Source organism: Enoplosus armatus, chromosome 2 (assembly GCF_043641665.1).
Source record: "Enoplosus armatus isolate fEnoArm2 chromosome 2, fEnoArm2.hap1, whole genome shotgun sequence".
Taxonomy (NCBI): domain Eukaryota; kingdom Metazoa; phylum Chordata; class Actinopteri; order Centrarchiformes; family Enoplosidae; genus Enoplosus; species Enoplosus armatus.
Window position 1 is genome coordinate 10,323,662 of NC_092181.1, and position 19,172 is coordinate 10,342,833.

General features: G+C 41.6%; 1 protein-coding gene across 1 annotated transcript; it reads left to right on the plus strand.

The window, feature by feature from the left end:
* Positions 1-3,007: 3,007 nt before the first annotated feature.
* dok1a (docking protein 1a) lies at positions 3,008-19,172 on the plus strand. The gene is made up of 7 exons (XM_070923136.1): positions 3,008-3,064; positions 9,271-9,349; positions 13,475-13,614; positions 13,913-14,023; positions 14,197-14,266; positions 16,867-17,036; positions 17,230-19,172. The coding sequence occupies exons 1-7, from the start codon at positions 3,008-3,010 to the stop codon at positions 18,166-18,168; spliced, it is 1,566 nt and encodes a 521-aa protein (XP_070779237.1). The 3' UTR covers positions 18,169-19,172.

Consider the following 19,172-nt stretch of genomic DNA (forward strand, 5'->3'; position numbering starts at 1 on the left):
ATTTTGGGTTTTTTTTAACATATAACATATAATCTGACAGACAGCTCCCGCCGCTATAGTGACGATGCCGAGAAGGCTTTTGACTCGGTTTGGTGGAAATGTCTACATTTGGCTATTGAGTGCTTTGGCTTCGATAAACTTCGATAAAGTCCGATGTCTGAATTCTCTATATTGCTCTCCTCCAGCCAGAATTAAATGAAACAGGAATTTATCCCAAACAGTATTTCTTGAAAGGGGATGCCGACAGGGATTGCCCCCTTAGTCCCACACTCTTATTGAGCAATTGATTTTTTGGCTAATCTCACAGTTGTTGACGCGCTATTCTGCCCGTTACATTAGCTTAACGACTGACTTAGCAATGGCTTCTCTCTCTCCCTCTCACTCGCCTGCTCTGTGTGTCAGATATTTAGTCATATATGTAATAAATGTAGTTTATTTAGCGAGCCGGGAGCAGTTCCACACCATGGAAACACAGTCTTTAGCTGCTGCAGTTAGCCAGATCCCGGTAGCCGGTGCGGACTGACCACCCTCCAAGCCAGGGAAGCCAGGGAGGCTGGGTGACGTAGCCCTAAGCAGAGCTTTTAGTTCCGTTCAGATCATCATATCCACACTCACAGGGCTGCAGCTCTCGATCATTTTAGTCGATTATCGATTATTCCATCAATTAATCGAGCAATCGTTTGAGAAACACTTTCGCTACATTAAAGAGCAACAGTAAACATACAAAGAGAGAAAAAAAAAGACAGGTCTCTTAAAATGAACAACTACTTGGGTTCATTTTTAGAAAAATAAAATATGTTATTGCTTAAAAGGCATAGAATAATATCATCTGTCGAAACGGCAAAAACAAATAAATGAATTTAAAAAATCTGATTACTTTACAGAAGGTATACATGCAACCTACAACTAAGGCATAAATAAAAATAATAATAATAATAATAATAAATAAATAAATAAACATTGCCTTTAAGTTGTGCAACTTAACTTTCGGAACTACAAGTTTTAACCCAACTACAGCTCAGGCATAACGTTAGCCTTTACTGTCTTTGCCTTTACAGAGTCTTCTTTTACAAAGCCAACATATACTGAAACCTCCTTAAATGTCTCTCCACATAGTTGTGTGTGTGTGTGTGTGTGCGTGCGCGCCTTTAAAGGAGCATGTGGTTGCAATTAAGAAAAGTGAGCATAGCAACATGCTCAGAACTGAGGCTTGCCCTGCGCTTTGATGCAATGTTTCCTGCTGAAGAAAGCACACGCTCTGATGGTGTGGATTTTGTGCCGGAATACACAGCAAGGGACTTTGCCAGCATTGTGTAAGCGCGCTGCATTGCATGAATGCAGGGTGTACTTGCGGTAGGGCTAGGCGGTATGGCCTAAAATTTTCTATCGCACTACAGAGCATGGACAGTAACGGTATATATCCGTTTTTTCTTCAAAATTCAATATAAATGCTTCAGAAGGGGTAAAGCACTGGTATGGTGACTGCATGGCGGCTATTACTGTACTCCTAACTATATTACTAGGACATATTTCATATAGTAAAGCCGTTTCTATCAGCTGCTTGAAAAGGAACCATTATCTCGGCATGGAAAATGCCTGAGAAAGTGATGTCTGATTTGCAGAGCCAGCTCTTCTCTTGCCACCGCTGCTTTACATTTGCAGAGGACACATTGTTTTTCTTCTCTCATGTTCCAGAATGTGTTTTGATTGATGATGTTTTTTTTTGGGGGGGGGGGGGGGGGGCAAGACTTTGTGGACTGCTGCCGGCAGAACCGCCTCCACGTCAACGCAGGGAAAACCAAAGAGATGCTTGTGGTGCAAACACACCCCTCCCACACCAGTGAACATCCAGGGAACGGACGTTGTACCTCGGTGTTCACCTGGACTGGAAGTGGAAGCGGCTTGAGAAAGGCGGATGATGGCTAAGCTTTCATCCCTGAGGGAGAACATGTCCCACCCCATGCAGGACACTCTGGCAGCACTGGGACTTTACAATCAGCACTGCTCCCAGTAGACCACACACACACACCGAAATGGACGATCAACTCTCATGCAATATTTCTGAATGTATAACAAAATCCACATCTCTCTATGTGCAATACAGTAAAATTCCTTTACCCGTTCTGTGAATTTGTAACTTTGTAAATTATAGTTGGTGTTTTTTTTTATATATAATTGTTCTTATAGTTTTTTAGAACGGTCATTATTGTTTTTATTTATTATATCTTGGTGTCTCTTGCAATTGCACTGTCCTGTATGCTGCTATAACGAAGCACATTTCCCAAGTTCCTAACCCCAACCCCTGGTTAATAGAGTCTCCAAAAGTAAAATTGGGAGCCCAGAGCCTTGCTCCTGCCTCCCGTGGAGCCAGCTCCCAGTTTGGGTCTGGGAAGCAGACACTCTCAACTTTAAGAGCAGGCTTAAAATGATCCTTGCCTTGGACCAGCCCCTAGATATGCTGCTATAGGCCTAGACTGCTGGAAACACATTACTTTGTTCTTACCCAGGGTTTCTTTGTCCCTTCTCGTCTCGCAGGTTCCTGCGGATCGTTGTTTGCGGACCGCCTGCAGCCATGGGCCTGCTTGACTCCCACTGCAACAATTATTATTATTAGTCATATTTCTGTTATTATTATTGTAGTTGTTATTGTTATTAGTGTTATTGCTGTGCATTTCGCTCTCTCTCTCTCCCCAAACCAGTCAATGCAAATGAGGGCCCACCTGGAGTCTGGTTCTTTTCAAGGTTTCAAGTTTTTCCTTGCTTACTTGTGGAAACTGTTGGGTGTCTGTAAATACTATTATAAAGAGCACTGCCTAGACATGCTCCATATGTGAAGTGTCATGAGATAACTTTTGTTGGGAATAGAATTGCATTGAATTATCAGGTGAGGATCATATTTCAAGAATGTCTCACTATGGGCACGCCCCAACTCCACTATTCACCAGAGGGGGGGGGGGGGAAGAAAACCTCACTCGTCTTTCAGAATCCAAAGGCATTTGCTTCTCTGATGGACTCTCAGACCAAAACAGGGAAGGTTTACCTCCAACCACACAAAGCTGGCAAAGTGAGTATTAACAGATTTGAACTTTTTTTCAGTGGCAGTGATAATTTATGAGCCTGTCATCAGACACAGGAATATACAGCTTTTTTTCTCTTGCAGCGGATATGAATTATTTTATGTTCTGATTACAGTGACAACATAATCATATCAACCTCACAAGAACATTGCAAGAAAACCAGACTTGCCACCGCTGTAGAGTAACTGAGAAAGACAGATAGGGAGATGATATGTACAGTCATAGTGGCTTATAATGCTGCATAGCTCAGTGCTTTATTTATTTAACAGGTGAGATGTCACATAATGTAAAGATTATTTTGTCTCAGTTTTATTCAGATGCCACAGTTAGCTCAGGGAATAAAATGTGAGTCACAGTTTTGGTTTCTGTGTGAGACTCCAGAGCAGGAATCCAAATGAACAAGTTGAAACACATTTTCCACACTACGCATTCCTGTGCAGCGCTGACAGATAGCACACTTACTCCTCAGCCTTCAAGCTTCAACATCTTACAGACATAAAGTGCATTTTAATGAAGAGAAATGATGATGCACAGATGCAAATATTGTATGTAATCTAGCTATAGTGCAAATGCTAGTGAATACACCACTGTGTCTTGCCAAGGCTACTCACTCACATATCACATTACATGTGAAAATACATCAGCATCAGCATACATTTTGAAAAATACACAACTTTTACTCCTAAATAACGGGAAAGACGGCTTGTAAGAGCGTGTTTAACTGGCATATATTTTCTGGTAATGTTCAATCATGTTATGGCTCAATTTACTTGTAAACCGATCTTACCGACCTCTTTCTTGACTTTGAATATGCAAACTGGTGTACAATATACTCAAAATTAAAACCCCTCCCGAGTTCATGTTCAGTGGCCAGGAGGGAAAGTGCAGAAAACCGCCTCTGTGACATTGTGGCCCCCAGCTCATTTTTTTTAACTCGTTTTTGAAATGGTAAACGACCTTTCACCCTCACAATTTGAGACGGGGAAGATTAAAAACCTTCGCAGCGAAACGCAAACATTTGTCTTAAGTCCATTCCTCTCACAAACTTGCAGAAGCTGTGCAGGCAAAGTCTCATTCTGTACGAAATGCACGAACTGAATACGCTTGTCTGCCAAGGACATGTCCAAGTCCGTCGGATGGGTGGAGTACAGCGTAGCAGCTCTTTCGCGCACGTCACAGTCACCACAGTCACCACAGTCCCTCTCAAATACAGCGCCAAAGGGTTCACACACATCTGAGTAGACGTCGATCTGTTTTGAGTCTGTCAATAATGACATAATAGGTTTCAACCTTAAATCTCAGACTACCATCAGTAAAACCTGCTTCGCCGTCACCGTCAGACCCGTCTGCAAATCTCCTCCTTTTTTCTCACCCGTCGAATGTGGAACAGGTAGGCTTGCGTAGCACTGACAGAGCGCGCCGATTCTTCGAGCTCTGCAAACTGGTCGTGTAAAGTGCCAACATATGAGTGCAATGACCGCGAAAGACCAAGAGCAGTTGCGAAATCCATATCTCTTTTTTTGTAGATGGTCACTTGTTGACTTAAACCTAGCCAGTACCCGGTCCCGCAAAATCGTCCTCCTTACTGTCCCCAGTGTATCACGTTTTAAAGCGTTTGGTTTGGGTTTTCTCATCACAGTCCGAGGCCATTGTGGCCTCTGATTGCCCTGCAATTCTCATTGAGAGCCTTTGTGGAGTCTGCTTTATAACTCCATATAGTACTGCAGGGGACTTTTTTTTGTGTGGCTCATGAATTCGTCGTTCAATGCTGTTGACACCTACAAGGTTCAACAAATGGGCAACACACGGCGTATAATGGATTAGCGGGTTTTCTTATATTAAGTGCGCCGGGAGCCCATTGTATTTGCCAGGACATGTTGCTCGTATGATCATGACTTGGCCCTCGATTTGTTGTTTGACAAGTCCAACCCCAAGTCTTTATCACAATTTTAATCACAGATTCCGCCAGGCTTATATCTGTGTGGCAGTGGATTGGCTCAAATCTGATGAATCTCTCCACTACGCTGCCATCTGCACTGACAAAGTTGAGGTCAAGTAGAGGAGGGCTTACCTCTACCCTTATTGCCATGCTTCTCAATGTGCTCCTTTAAAAGGGGGTCAAACTCAGTTCAGTTCAGGATCAGTTCAAGCAGACCCAAATAGCTTCCGTTTCACGCCAACCCCAGCAGTTCGTCGTCGCCTCAGAATGGTAGTCCTCTCACTACCAAAAATGTAATGACAGTGACCACACGTCCTATTTCCAATGCTGTTGTTCCACCTGTTTTGGAGATGGCAATGAAGTAAATCGTTGGTGAGAGAGCGTGTCCTACACCCAATTCTCCCTCACTGATGCAAGATATTTGGAAGGCTGCAGGCCCTCGGTGGATCGCCTCTTGCCGGGGCTCCTCCGTTACGGGTCCCCACCGTGCTGGATCTCCAGGAAGCGCGGAGGCTGCTTACAGTCCCAAAAGGGCGCCAATTCCCTCAATGGTCGAGCTCGCAGCAGGGCCGTCGTTGCAAGCTGGGGGACTTCTCGTCGTTCACGCTGCTCGCCATCACAGCGGGCGACGAATTGTTTGCTCCCTCGACATTCGTGCTTCCCACCGACATACTGGCGTCCAGGCAGCTAGCTGTTGCGCTAGCTGAGCTATCCTCATTGCTAGGAGCTGCCTTACCAAAGCGGTTGTTGACACCTGTGCAATAAAGAGCGCATGTTTTGTCCATGTTCTGCGTTCTTTTCATGATCACAAATCCTCTCTGGATGTTTCCAATCACAGAATCCACTGATCAATGCATGTCTTTGCAATAGCAAGAAGTTTGTCTTGCCCTGTGCCAGAAAACACCCTTGTCCTAGACAAGAATTCAAAACTTCCAACAATTAGAAAATGCATTAAGAACCTTCAAAATCTAAAACTAACAATACCTACTGAAAACACGGGTAAAAATGTACAATTATAATCATCTTTGTTTTGAATTTTTTTAGGAAAATCTTGGCCCTTTAAAGTTGTGTCCCAGATTTTTGTCAACACCGTCTCGATTTCTACAAAAACACAATTTAATCCGGCGTAAAAAGGGTTTGCTATATCTTAAGGACCCCTGTGTCACTTGGTCACCTGGTTTCAAAAAAGGTGGGAACGCTGTTCAAGCACTGAAATAATATTGATATTAGGTGTGTCTCAATCATAACAGGTCAACTCTGTTGCCCTTCTAAATGAAAACTAAATTAGAATTATGGTTAAAAAAAAATGTGTATTTTGGTTAGCATTAAGAGAACTCTAAGCAACTTTGAAAAACAAAATGGCTACTCCCTATGCTGTGAAATGAAAACATTTTGTCAACTCCGTAAGACGTCATCTCTGTCAGATATCCCATCTCAAGGAGTTGACATCTATGCTGACGGAGGTGACATAACTTTCTTCATGTGGAGAGGGCGCTCCAGATGGTATTGGAGGCGCAGTGAGGAGGGCAACTAACAGTCTGGTTTTAAGAGGACGTGACATTGTCAGCGCCAAGCAGTTCCATGGCAAGGTTTCCGACAGCCTTAACAATGTGCTACTCTGCCTCACTGATGGACAAGACATTGAGTGGTTCGTTGCCTGCAGCAAGAAGGATTCACCGGGTCATCCCGGTGAACCAAGAATGTTTCAGTCCAGTTTTTTTTGCTGTAGGCACTGAGCAAGACAGCATGGATAACCAGAGATATGCTGCAGCCCCCATAGAAAATATTTTGAGACCTTTAGCACACCAGCTGATGGAAATGGAAGAGGAGCCACCATCAGGCCGGGAGGGCACATCCACAGGAATAACTGCTGAGAGCATCAAGCCTGGTGACTGGATGGCAGTAGTTGATCCGTTTGGTTACAAAGTCTCACATCTTCTCATATTTTTTTTTCTTCTAAGGTTTAAATGTAATAGCTGATTTCTGTTAAAATCCGAAACAATCTAAAAGAGAAGTGTGTGCTTCCAGGGTTTTTTTATGTGTACTATTTTGTGTTTTATATGATGTCAACTCCGTCAGTTGACTGTCAACTCCGTCGTAGAGAAGTTACCTCCCCCGTTATATTCGTTAAATATATGCTCATAATGATTTATAAAATGAGTTTATGTCAATGAAAAGTTTCTATGGTGCACCTAATGTGTGTTCTTTGTGTTATAAATGATAGTATATGTTGTCTATTACAAAGACAAACTACATTATCAACAGAAATTATAAGTGGGCAACATTATAATGGTATTTATTGAATACAAAGATATCAAACTTTTTGATCATACAGCCAATTAAATCATCTTTTTTTTTTAAACCCTCAAAATAAGGTTTTGTCCCAGTTCTCAAGAATTTCTCGTTTTCTTTTCTTTCTTTCTGGTGAAATAATACACGAGACATAATGAATGAAAAGGAATTAGTAGAGAAAATACAGTGTTAGACCAAATAAATGGTTATACACCAAATTTGACCCTGAGAATGTACTAACAAGGGGATGACGGCAGCAAACCTTTATTAAGAAAAACGTGAACAGATTGTGCGGAAACAAGTAATGCTGTGTGGAAAAAAATAGAAATAAATAGATGTCTGTTAAATCACTTTCTGTTGAATCACTTTAATGCTGAATTAAGTTACAAAGTTAAAAGCATTCAACTGGCGACACATGAGTTGACTTTTATTATGAAGTTTCACAGGAAATGCAATGTATTTGTTTCCAAAATAAGACAACGGTCATTTTCGAATTTTTTGTTTGTTTGACAGCAGACCAGTTTGAAATATTGCAGGGAGGAGCAATGGAACAAGATGGAGCGGCCACAGCAATCTGTTAGATGAGGAGTAGTCTCGCACGCTGCATTTTAGCGATGAAGAGCTGCAGGCGGCGGGCAACTCCTTTCACTGTGCCCTGCTGTCGGCAGACTCATGGCGTATGCAGCATAAAATCAGATCACAGTTTCTCACAGAATGATGGAAAAAGGCCAATTATTGCCTGACTTCGCTATTAAAAACGACAATTTTCTGCCCCCAGAATTCTGCGACCTGTAGTATTAAACCACAGTTTCAATATCATAACCATACCTTCAGTATTTATAAATAGCCTGGTATACCATAATACCTCGATGCTGTCCCAAGCCCAGGGTTCCTGCCAGTGTATTGCAAGCCTGGCGGCCCACCAGGCCTAAGTTAACCCCCTGGGCCGGGCCTAAGCATCTGGGATCAGTGTTGTTTACCCTCATTGTACGTAGAGAGATGTTCAATAGTTGATGCTTCCAATTATCACAAGCTAACGTTAGCTAGCAACCTTAGAATTACCGTCAAAGTAGATTATGATAGTTGTTTTGTTCAACTATGTTTTGTACAATCATGATATAGAATCGTAAAGTATATCACTCGTGCTTCCTAATAACCTTTAAGCTGCTGAATGGTGCATTAAGAGGATTTCATAGGTCAATTTGTAGGTTTTATCCACTTAGCGGTTTCCTGTGCTTACACTAGTTATGAATTAATCACTAATAATTGATTAATTCCAGGCATTAATTGTCTGTCACTGTATTCGTGGGTCCATTCATGCGTTTATTAATTGTTTATCGCTGTATTCATTGCATTTATTCATGGTTTGGATGTTTAGTAGTTATAGCTGTGTGTGTGTAGTTAAACACAGAGAGGATGTGACTAACGTTTATGTTAGCAGAGGTGAATTGTTCAGCGGTTATGGCGTGCATATAATATATAATAATTACGGAGCAATAAAACACAGCGGGGGATCAGTTCTGCTCAGACCGGAACTCACCCAGGAAGAAAACTTTATTGACACATGCCCACTGATATGCACACGCATATCACACGACAATCTCAGCATTAACTCATCAAATTTGCGATAGGACAATACAAAAGCAAAAGATTCATTTTCGCAATTGCGAGCACAGTTTTCACACGCCAGCAGCTTATCTCTGTGTCACATGTGGGAGGGTTGAAACTGACACTCACATTCACAGGGAAAAGGTTTAGATTGAGAGTTGCACGCAAGTGTATGTAAAAGGTGGAGTTTATGTAGAGGAGGAGGAGAAAATTATGTAATCCATCATAAACTTGAACTACTATGTGTGACATATTTACATGCTGGTGACACATTGATGCTTGATTGTGTCCAGTGTTATCATAATCAACTTGTACTTTCCTCTCGTCATTAACCATCTCGCTCTCTCTTGTCAGAGATGGAAGCCAGTGTTGATGTCTCTGTTCCCCCGCAGTAGCAGTGGAGTAGGTCGACTGGAGATCCAGGATATGAGAGGTACCGTAAAGCTCTACCACTATTTGTGTGGTATTAAACTATTGAACTATGTGTTACGGAGGCTTCACTTAATACATTTAATGTAAAATGAATGATATTTGGCACAGGAGGCTCGCTTCCTGTTGCGAGCAGGTGACACAATGACTATGACTCAGTGCATGTGAAATTTGGGGCAGATTGGGAAACATGAAAATAGTCCGCCTCGCCATGGCAACACTGCTCCATGAAAACTCCAACTTTTCACAATTTAGTATCGTGAAAGTCTTTAGTCTTCAGTGCCGAAATTTGAGGTGGAAGGAGTTCGATTGCGTGTAAATGCCAAAAAAAAATGCAAACTAAATTCAAATTTCATGAGTTTTGGAAGAAAATAAGTTAATTTGTTGAAGCGGCAAAATTATTTGTATTTGAATGAAAGTGGAAATAGGTGTAACAATACAGTTTTTTTCATTACACTTCTAATTGAAATATAGTAAAGAGTTAAAATGTTCTCAAACAAATTACTTCAGCAGCAGACACCAGGTTTCAAACACTGTAATACTGTAAGGCACGACAAACGTGTATTGTTACCTGCTGCACCTGCTTTCTTGGCGTTAGGCCAAGGACAGGGAACTGAGGTTGAATTGTTAACGCTCCTGTCACTGTTGACTTTGTGTGTGTTCAACTTTAAATGTAAAATTTAGGTAGGAAGTGGTTGACTGCTAATGTTACCAAATGGTAGCTAATTAGTTATCAAACATGTTGTTCTACCTTGAAATATGGCCAGATCCACCATCTGCATTTTCACCATTCACTGTCTTTTCAGTTGCTGATCAATTGGGAAACGGTGAAATGATGACGATTTGTCAGATTCCTTACGTTTTTAAGACTTGCAACCTGGAACAAAGCAATGCGACATGATAACAGCATTTGAGCTTCCCACCCTGAGCGTAATGTCAGAGGAAAATGCCAGCCATGTGAATATGGTGAATTGCCTTTATAAATTATAGTCCTCCTTCCAACCCTGCACACTATTTTCCTCTCTTTTCTCTGTTTTCATTGTAGTGTGCTCTTTAGCAGCCAGCTCCCCCTGTTGTCCATAAGGTGCCTCTGCACCCCAGCCGTTTCAAACCCTCCCTCCAGCCTTTGGGCCACGGCTCCTCATTTACATACAGCTTGAAAAGCCAAATGCCGAATGGAAAAGATGAAATTTGAAATGCCAAATAGTAAAGTGAAAATGCAAAAAAATATATATAATTTAGCTTTTTCTATTTAAGCGTTTCCATTTCCCATTCTGAGTTTCATATTTGATGTTTCCCTTTTCTTATTTCCATTGCCATTTTCAATTTCATCTTCACAATTTGAGCTTTCATTTTGAGCACTTCCATTTGAGCTTTTGCATTTAAAATTTCCCTTTTTTCATTGTCACTTTCAAATTATTATTTTACATTTTAAATTTGCTTTTTCAATTTCTTTGAAGTTTAATTATGGCTTGATTATTCCTAGTAGTGTAGTAAAATAATAATCTTTTTAATTTTATCTGTTTTAATTTTCTATTTGGACTTTGGAATTTGAAATATCCTCTATACATAGAACCCCATATGCGCCCCAGTGGCACCGCACAGTAGAATACCTGACATTCTCCATGAGCGGATGTAGGCTGGGAACAAAATAAAGCCTATTGCTGTGAGAAAGCGAGATGTGGGAGATGAAGGTTATGCACTGTGACAGTCCAGCTAGGAGCAGAAGAAGGAAAAAAAGGCAGCTCTCTATGTGCCGACTGGCAGGAGCGAGAACGCATAAACCAGTCCCCCGATAATAATCACATTTTAGATTCACATCACGATGTCTACAGTTGAATGTGCCTATAGGTGAATCGTACCATGAGGGATAATCCATTGGAATTGTTTTTATTTAAATGACACATAAAGCCGGGTATCGTCTGCATAACAATGGTAGGCAACAATCTTAAACTGACGAATAATACAACCAAGGGGGAACACATAACTGCTCAACAGGATGGGACCAAGGATTGAACCTTGTGGGACTCCACACGACATAATAACCAAAAGTCACCTGAAAGATTTCTATGATATGAAGAAAACCATCTGAGGGCAGTTCCATCTATGACCCGGTGTTTTAGTCAAGATGGTATGATCTATTGTGTCAAAGGTGGCAGACAAGTCTAACAGTATCAAAATGGAGTAACTAAAGTGCCTATAGGTGAATCATACCACAAGGGTTAATCTGTTTGAATTTTTAGGGACAGGTGACGCGAGGTGTTGGCAACAGCTTTCTCAATGATTTTTGAGACAAAGGGTCATTTAGAGATTGGTCTGTAATTATGAGGGCGTGTCAGATCCAGACCAGGTTTCTTTAAAAGTGACTGAATATAAGCTTGTTTGAAATAAAATCTGGAAACAAACCGGAGGACAGAGACTCATTTACAATAGAGAGAAGACAAGGGGCAGTGGCTTCTTATAACTCTTTAAGCAATCTGGGGGGTAGACTGTCAAGGCCACAGGAGGACAAGTGCATGTGTGACCCAACATCAAGCAGATTATTCAGGGAAATTCACTCAACGATGTGGCGAAGGGGTCTGGAGAAGTGATACATGAGGTAGGGAGCATTATAGAAGCTTTAATACCTTACAATACCATACATACATTTTAATGTACTACCATTTGTGAGGTTGGTTTGATTTCAACAAAAAAAAAAATACAAGCGTAACGTGACTGACTTAAATGCCAGGAGAGAGACCTGGCTGGCACCCCTAACCAAATAATACAACTTTAAAGTACACAGAAAATCAAACTGTCATAACATGCCTACCAAGTTTCGTATATCTAGGTGAAACATACCGTGAGGGCGCTATAGAGCCATTTTTCCACACCCATGTGCAAGACCTATGAAACATAAAATCTTTCTGGCATGTTTTTTCCTGTTGCCAGCAGGAGGTGCTACGACTATGACTCAATACTAGAAGTGAGTATGAAGTTTGAGGCTGATTGGTTGAAACATTGCTGAGTTATTCCTACTTCCTGTTTGGTGTGGCCACGGCGTTGACACATCGACATGTTGTTGCATAACAAGTGTAGACCACACAATGTAAATGTATATGGCTTGTTTCCTGTTGCCAGTAGGTGGCGCAAACAAAACCAAACTTGGGTTAAACAAAAGAGGACTTTGTTCAGGAACGCATCCCAAGATTTATGTCACATCTGCTGAATTCCTTATATATCTTCACCAGAACGAGTGTGAAGTGGTGTGAAGGTCCCAGGCAGAGAGGGCAAAGGAGAAGGCTGATTGCCCCTTTTGTTTTATTATAGTCATTGTCTTAATGTGATATGGATTCAGGCTCAATACATCTGATGTATTCAAACATCTCCCTTTGGTTTGTAACCAAATTCATCAATGGAAGAGTTGTTGAGTGGTTCCAGTCTCCTTGTTATCATGACAAGCCGTAACTTTAGGAGAGTCAGAGAGTCTTAGTACCAGTTCTGGGACGTTGAGTGATTATTTCACTATTGAGTAGAGTCAGCTTATCAGGAAGTCTCGAAGGTTTAATCAATACCCAGAGGCATTTCACAAGGCCATAAACATAAAGTTCCTCCCTTTCTGGCCTACTCAAACCACTCCACCTCCAGTCTGGGTGGCAATATAAAAACAACAGAGGTTGTTCTTCCTACACTGGTGCGTGTATGTGTGTGTGATAGACATGCCCTGAAGGTGACGATATAGTTACGTGAGAGATGGTCAAACCGCAAGAATGCATTGCTTCAATTGACTACATTTACCATCAACACTGGGTGGACATGGACTTGGCTTATATGGCGCTTTTCAACCTTAACGGTTCTCAAAGCGCCTTTCAGAATAGCCTCACACACATGCTAGAATGCCGCATGCCAGAACAAGGTCGAGGGTCCCACCAACATTAAAATACTCCTCACACCTCGCACTGAAAGTTGTCACCTGTGGCTTGGTGCAGTCTTAGAGAATATTTCCTCCGCTCAAAATCGAATCAACACAATACAAATTGTGTATCATTGCGTAGGTACATTTGGCAAATGTGTTGAAACAAATATTGTTCTGATTAGTTAATAATTACTTCCATATTAATATATTTGTTGTCCATCATGTATTCTCCAGGTGGCCGTGCTGAAGGTGATCATGGTGCTGGGGTCAGGAGGCACCACCAGGCTCATGAGAACAGGAAGCTGAAGGTGGTCCGACTGTCCGAGCTGATCAGTGTCCTCAGACTCCCCCCAAATGCCGAGGCCTGTCCCATGGTCAGCCTTTCAATTCAATTCAATTGTATTTTTATATAGCACCAAATCATAACAGAAGTTATCTCAGGGAACTTTTCATATCAAGCAGGTGTAGGCTGTACTCTTTATAATATTGTTTACGGAGACCCAACAATTCCCAACATGAACAAACACTTGGTGACAGTGGCCAGCGAAAAACCTTGAGCGGAACTAGGTTCTGGGTGGGCGGTCATCTGCCTCAAACCAGTACTTTATAATGTTCACATGTATCAGTCATAGTTAAAGAAATACCCCACGCTGCTATCTGTGCTGCTTGCAGGAGAACATGTCAGCATTTTGTGTGGAGACACAGGACAGAACAATGGTGTTTGCTGCGCTCAAAGACGACTGTGTGGAGTGGGTTGAAAAGCTGTGTCACAGCATGTTTGAGGTGAGAGGTCCCATCAGTTTGCAAATTTTTTTGGGTCATTGTTATTCCAGGCAAGACAGGCCACAAGGCAAAATACCAAGTTTGTATACAGTACCTGTTTTACAGGCATTCTTTTCTAATTTGATTTAACAACTCAGTGCTTCCCTGTCCTCTCCTTGCTCTCTCTCTCTCAGAGAGGTGGCGCCTCAGACCCTAATCAGCTTCATATGGAAGAGAACCAGGTATATGCCTCAGCAGATGAAGGTAAATCTTCTGTTCATATGCTTTCATGTGTCACACTTCATGTTACATGCAAATCGTATGGTAAGTAGGCGATAATTGGCATTACGCAACGTATTTGGCATTTCTCTGAAATGTATCAAAAATTACCCCAATATTATTTAATAATTATGTTCCACCATTTCCCAATAAGCAGGCGATCAACAGCTTTTCATTTCTTTATTGCATTTACAGGAAATAATACAAAGTGAATTGATGGGTATGAGGACAAACTCTTTCTTTCCAGGTCCGCAGAATTGTATTCTGTCCTAATAAGTACAGTTTTTCACAAAGCTTACGCGCCGAAACATGCTGAACCAAACACCCCAAACCATTAAATTAGCTACCAACACATATACATTCTTGTATTCTTACTTTGTCGAAATGGATAGCACAGATTTAGATGGAACCTCGGGCCTGATGCTGCCCAAAGACAGGACGCTGAAGCAAAATATGAACAATGACTTTTTTCTTTCTTCTCCAATACAGTATAGCATATCTTTGTATGAAACTATTATATAAATATAACTATAACCGGAGATGCACCACCATTGCTATAGTCAAATGGTCTTTGTTTAGACTTTCTTTTTAACTAACAACATTCTAAACCTTTCTAAGGTAACCTTTATAGGACCGAAAGCTGCACGGCTAACTAAGCTAACAAGCTAACAGCACCTACAGTTAGTGGTTACTAGCACTGCGTTGGAGTTGTTGGACACCTTCTTAAAGACGTCAGAGTGTTATTTAAAGTATTATTTAAAAGTGTTATTTAAAGCCGCGTTTTCGTTTAAAAAACTTTGTAAAAGTTACAAAGTTGGGAAGTTGTATTTGTCCTAATTAGCAATTCATGGTGGCTTACAATTAAAAAAAAAAGACAAATTGCAAAGTTGGACTGATCTGCTGAAATTATACAGAAATTGGGGAGAATGTAAATGGTTAAAAATGGACTTCAATTTTCAATTTACTGGTCTGCAAAAGTTGGGCGTAAACTAGCAAAAAAATGCAACAGCTCACTTCAAACAGTGGCCTGATCAGCAGAAGTTAGGCAGAAACAAGTTGGAAGTTGAGCAGTAACAATTCAGTCACACGTCTGTTATGCAGAAGTTAAACTGTAAATGCAAGTACATGGTATCGCTTCATTTTACTGATCTCTGGATAATATATAGAAATCAGTCTGAGTAAAAGGTAAGACCACTGATTAAAAATTGGATGGAAGATATGAATGAAATGTCATAGTCCTATTGGGCGGCATGGTGGTGTGACAGTGTCACATGGGAGATAGAGATGGGTAGAGCGGGTTGGGTGTTCGACTCCACCCCTCCCCCATCTACATGTCGAAGTGTCCTTGAGCAAACACTGAACCCAAAGTTGCTCCAGCACCTTGCCTCCATACATTCATGTAAAGGAATGTCAGCCTAATAACAAAGGTTACCAGCTAATTATCAACTGCTTAACGGAAAATAAAATACAATTATTAGGTCTGTACTGGAATTAACTATTCAATACAAATATTTGACTATTCTTTCCTCTTTTTTTTTTTTTTCATATAGACTATCAAGCAACGCTTTATTGAACTGCCAGATTTTGGAATGGGGTTTGGCCAGTGTGTTTGCTAACCATGCTAACGACAGATCAGAAATGTGCCCTGACACTAGATATCAAACAAAAGCTATATCGTATTAAGTTGCTGTGACCTGTAAATTGGCCACTTCTAAGCAGAGCCTGCCTCCATCTCACTCGGACTCGCCCTGGGTCCGGGTCCACCGCCGCCTGCGGCCGTCGCAGACATCTTCACCGAGCAGACGGGACGACTTGATTGAGTGGAGTGATTTTACCCCAGAGAGCAGTGTGAAAGTGAGGAGCGCTCACTCTGCAGCTACTTCTGGGGACCGAATTGTCCCCAGAGACACAGTCTCAGATACTCAGTTGACTGAGGGGTGTCCGACTGATGATTCGAATCTTCGACTTTCAGGGGGCAACCCTAATAATTATACAATTATTTATTAAGTAACTTCTAATAATCATCTAACTGTGGACCTGGGAATAAAGCATTTGTAATGATGGCTATCAATTAACTTCGTATTACTTTCCTGGAAATGTATTAAAGAAAGTACCAGCTATTTATTACCTGCTTATTGGGAAATAGCAGAATACATTATATTATATATTATTATTAAACAATTGTCATTAAGTTGCTCTTCAGCCCCTTCCGGCAGCCACACACTCTCTATCGGTCCCTCCAGCCCCTGCTCACTTCTCCCAGGCCACAACTCCCCAGACCTGCCATCCTCAAGCCATCCACCAGATGCCCTCAGACCTTTCCACCATACCTCCCCATTCTTCTGCTCACCTGTTCTCACTCCCCTCGCCCATCCACGTCCTTTGTTCCAGTGCCAGGTCACTCCTTGTTAAGGTTCCTGCCTGCATTGTCTTCGTTTGAGTCCAGTCCTCCTTTTCCTGAGCTACTACTTTCCTACTTGCTAATTATCACCTACTTACCATGGGTACTTGCGAAAATGCTTGCAAAAGCATGTTGTTAGTAATATAAAAGTAATGACAAAGAATATTGTTTTTATTCTCTCCAGCCTCAGAGTTCTGGGTGGTGGTTCAGAAGAATGATGCAGCGACGCGTTGCGGCCTGCAGGGGTCATACTGGCTGCAGGTGGGGCGAGAGGCACTGCTGCTGAGAGAAATACAGAAGAACATTGTTAGAGAATGGCCCTATGAACTTCTGAGACGATATGGAAAAGATAAGGTAAGGCTTTCAATGTTATAAACAATCCCAACTTCCCCATTAACTGCTCATACGGTGTCCATTAAAATAGAATTACACACATTTCACAAGGGAAGGAATTATTACAGGGGTGTTGCATTGGATTGCCTTTCATTCTTAGAATTGCTGGTTACAAGAACATGCTTTATGTGCCTCCTTTGTGTTTTCTTACCAGCTGACCTTAACCATCGAGGCAGGTAGACGCTGTGACTCTGGTCCTGGAACATTCATCTTTGAGACACAGCAGGCTGAGAAAATATTCTCCCTGATTCAGAGTACCATCAAACGGAAGACTTCAACTGTTACTGTAGACAGCCAAAGCAGAGATGGTGAGAAAGTTATTGTAACCAACACACAGGCTCATTCCCCTCTTTCCCATAAACCTGATATGACCAGTATGGCTGCCATTCTGGAGAACAAACTGAGGACACAAGAGAGGAAATCTGCAGCTTTAGAAGAGAGTGCACGCGCTCGCGAGGACGTGGTTGGTTCTTCAGAGTGTGCATTACCGCAGCCAGCTCCTATCACCCTCATGCCCCTCCCACGGATCCCCACACATGACAGCCACTCTGGAGGTCATCTTGGTAGCCAATCAGAAGCTGTATATGCTGACCCAGCTGATTGCATCCAATCTGTACCAAGACCACAACCAACCATGGCTCTGTATGTAGACCCTGCAAGTGTTCTCCCACTCAAACCCCCCAGTTCAACAGAATCTGTTGCTCCCCCTCCTAACTCCTCTGCTCCGAATCCTCCCCTTAACATTGATCACCCCGATTTAGTCTACTCAGAGGTGTACGACAAAATCAGTCCAGTCCAGAATAAACAAACTTTCACTCCGAGCAAGGGGGGGAAAAAATGTGAACCCATTTATAGTGAGCCCATGAGCAAGGAGGAGGAAGTATCTAAAAAAAACGAAAGCAAACCGGACCCGTTTGCCCACCTTTATGCTCAAGTCTGCAAATCAACGCAGTCACCCAGTCCTCCTTCATCCTCTAACGTCATCCCTCCCTGCCCTGCTTCCTCATCCTCCGTTACTGCCAGCGTGGGCCCGACAAAAGCCACGGACCAGTCCCTCGACGACGTCATCTATGAAAACCTAGGCATCATTTAATTCAGTTGTCAAGCGTAGCTGAACACTAAAATGCCTAAATCACAGAGCCCGACTGCTGTTTCCAATGACTTCCAAGAGACTTTGGGAGTTTGTTGTTGTGGCTAGCACAACCGTTCTGTTGTGTATATCTGTATACTAACTATTATTTCTGAAGAAAATGGGGCTGTCAATTGCTTTGAAAAAAAATGCTAGTTGCACAAGTATAACTTGTGACATACATATTATAATTTGCTCACTAAATTGTTCTTCCCCAGAGAGGGATACATTTCTACATTAAGAGCATTCCACTGATTTAGCATTGCCCTCCTATAACGTACCAAAACTCCAGATTGTATGAGTAAAGGCGCAGTGCACTTTGAGAGAAAATATTACCGCAACCACTACAGGAAATTGCAGATGAGCATTTAAAACTATCCGTGCAACAGTTTGGGGGCGACATAGCAACACTGACCATCCAGCCATCCACTTTCCACTTTAGATTAATACAATTATAATTAAAAAAAAAATGTTTTGCTCATATTTTGAAAATAGCAATTCCAAAACTAAAGCGACAGGATCAGATCCACGCGTTGGATGACAAGTTTCAAACTTCAATACCCAGTGTTATATAGTATTTACGTAACACCATAAAGTTGACAAAATGTTGAATATATGTTTTGTCGGTTTTCTTATGATTTTGCTCTGCTGAATAGCTCATTGAAAATCTCCTATAATCATTTTTCATCTATGCCAGATTGTCTTTATTAAATTATGTATAGTGCTGTATAAATAGGGAAGAGGAAATTAGTATTTGTCACTTTCATAGAGCTGTTACTCAATGTGTTCTATCCGCACAGCATACAAACAAGCACGTACTGTAACCACTGTAGATCATGTTTTTGTATGTATATTTTTATTTCATATGTTGGTAAAGAAAATTGTTTCGCACAACCCAATTCATTTTAGCAGTGTATAATCACAGCAAGAGCATGTAACTGAATGATGAAAAATTAAAAAAAATATAT

Coding starts and splice junctions, on each gene's coding strand:
- dok1a (XM_070923136.1), top strand. CDS start 3,008: ATGGACTCTCAGACCAAAACAGGGAAGGTTTACCTCCAACCACACAAA. Junction 3,065..9,270: donor AACCACACAAAGCTGGCAAA/GTGAGTATTAAC, acceptor CTCTCTTGTCAG/AGATGGAAGCCAGTGTTGAT. Junction 14,267..16,866: donor ATATGCCTCAGCAGATGAAG/GTAAATCTTCTG, acceptor TATTCTCTCCAG/CCTCAGAGTTCTGGGTGGTG.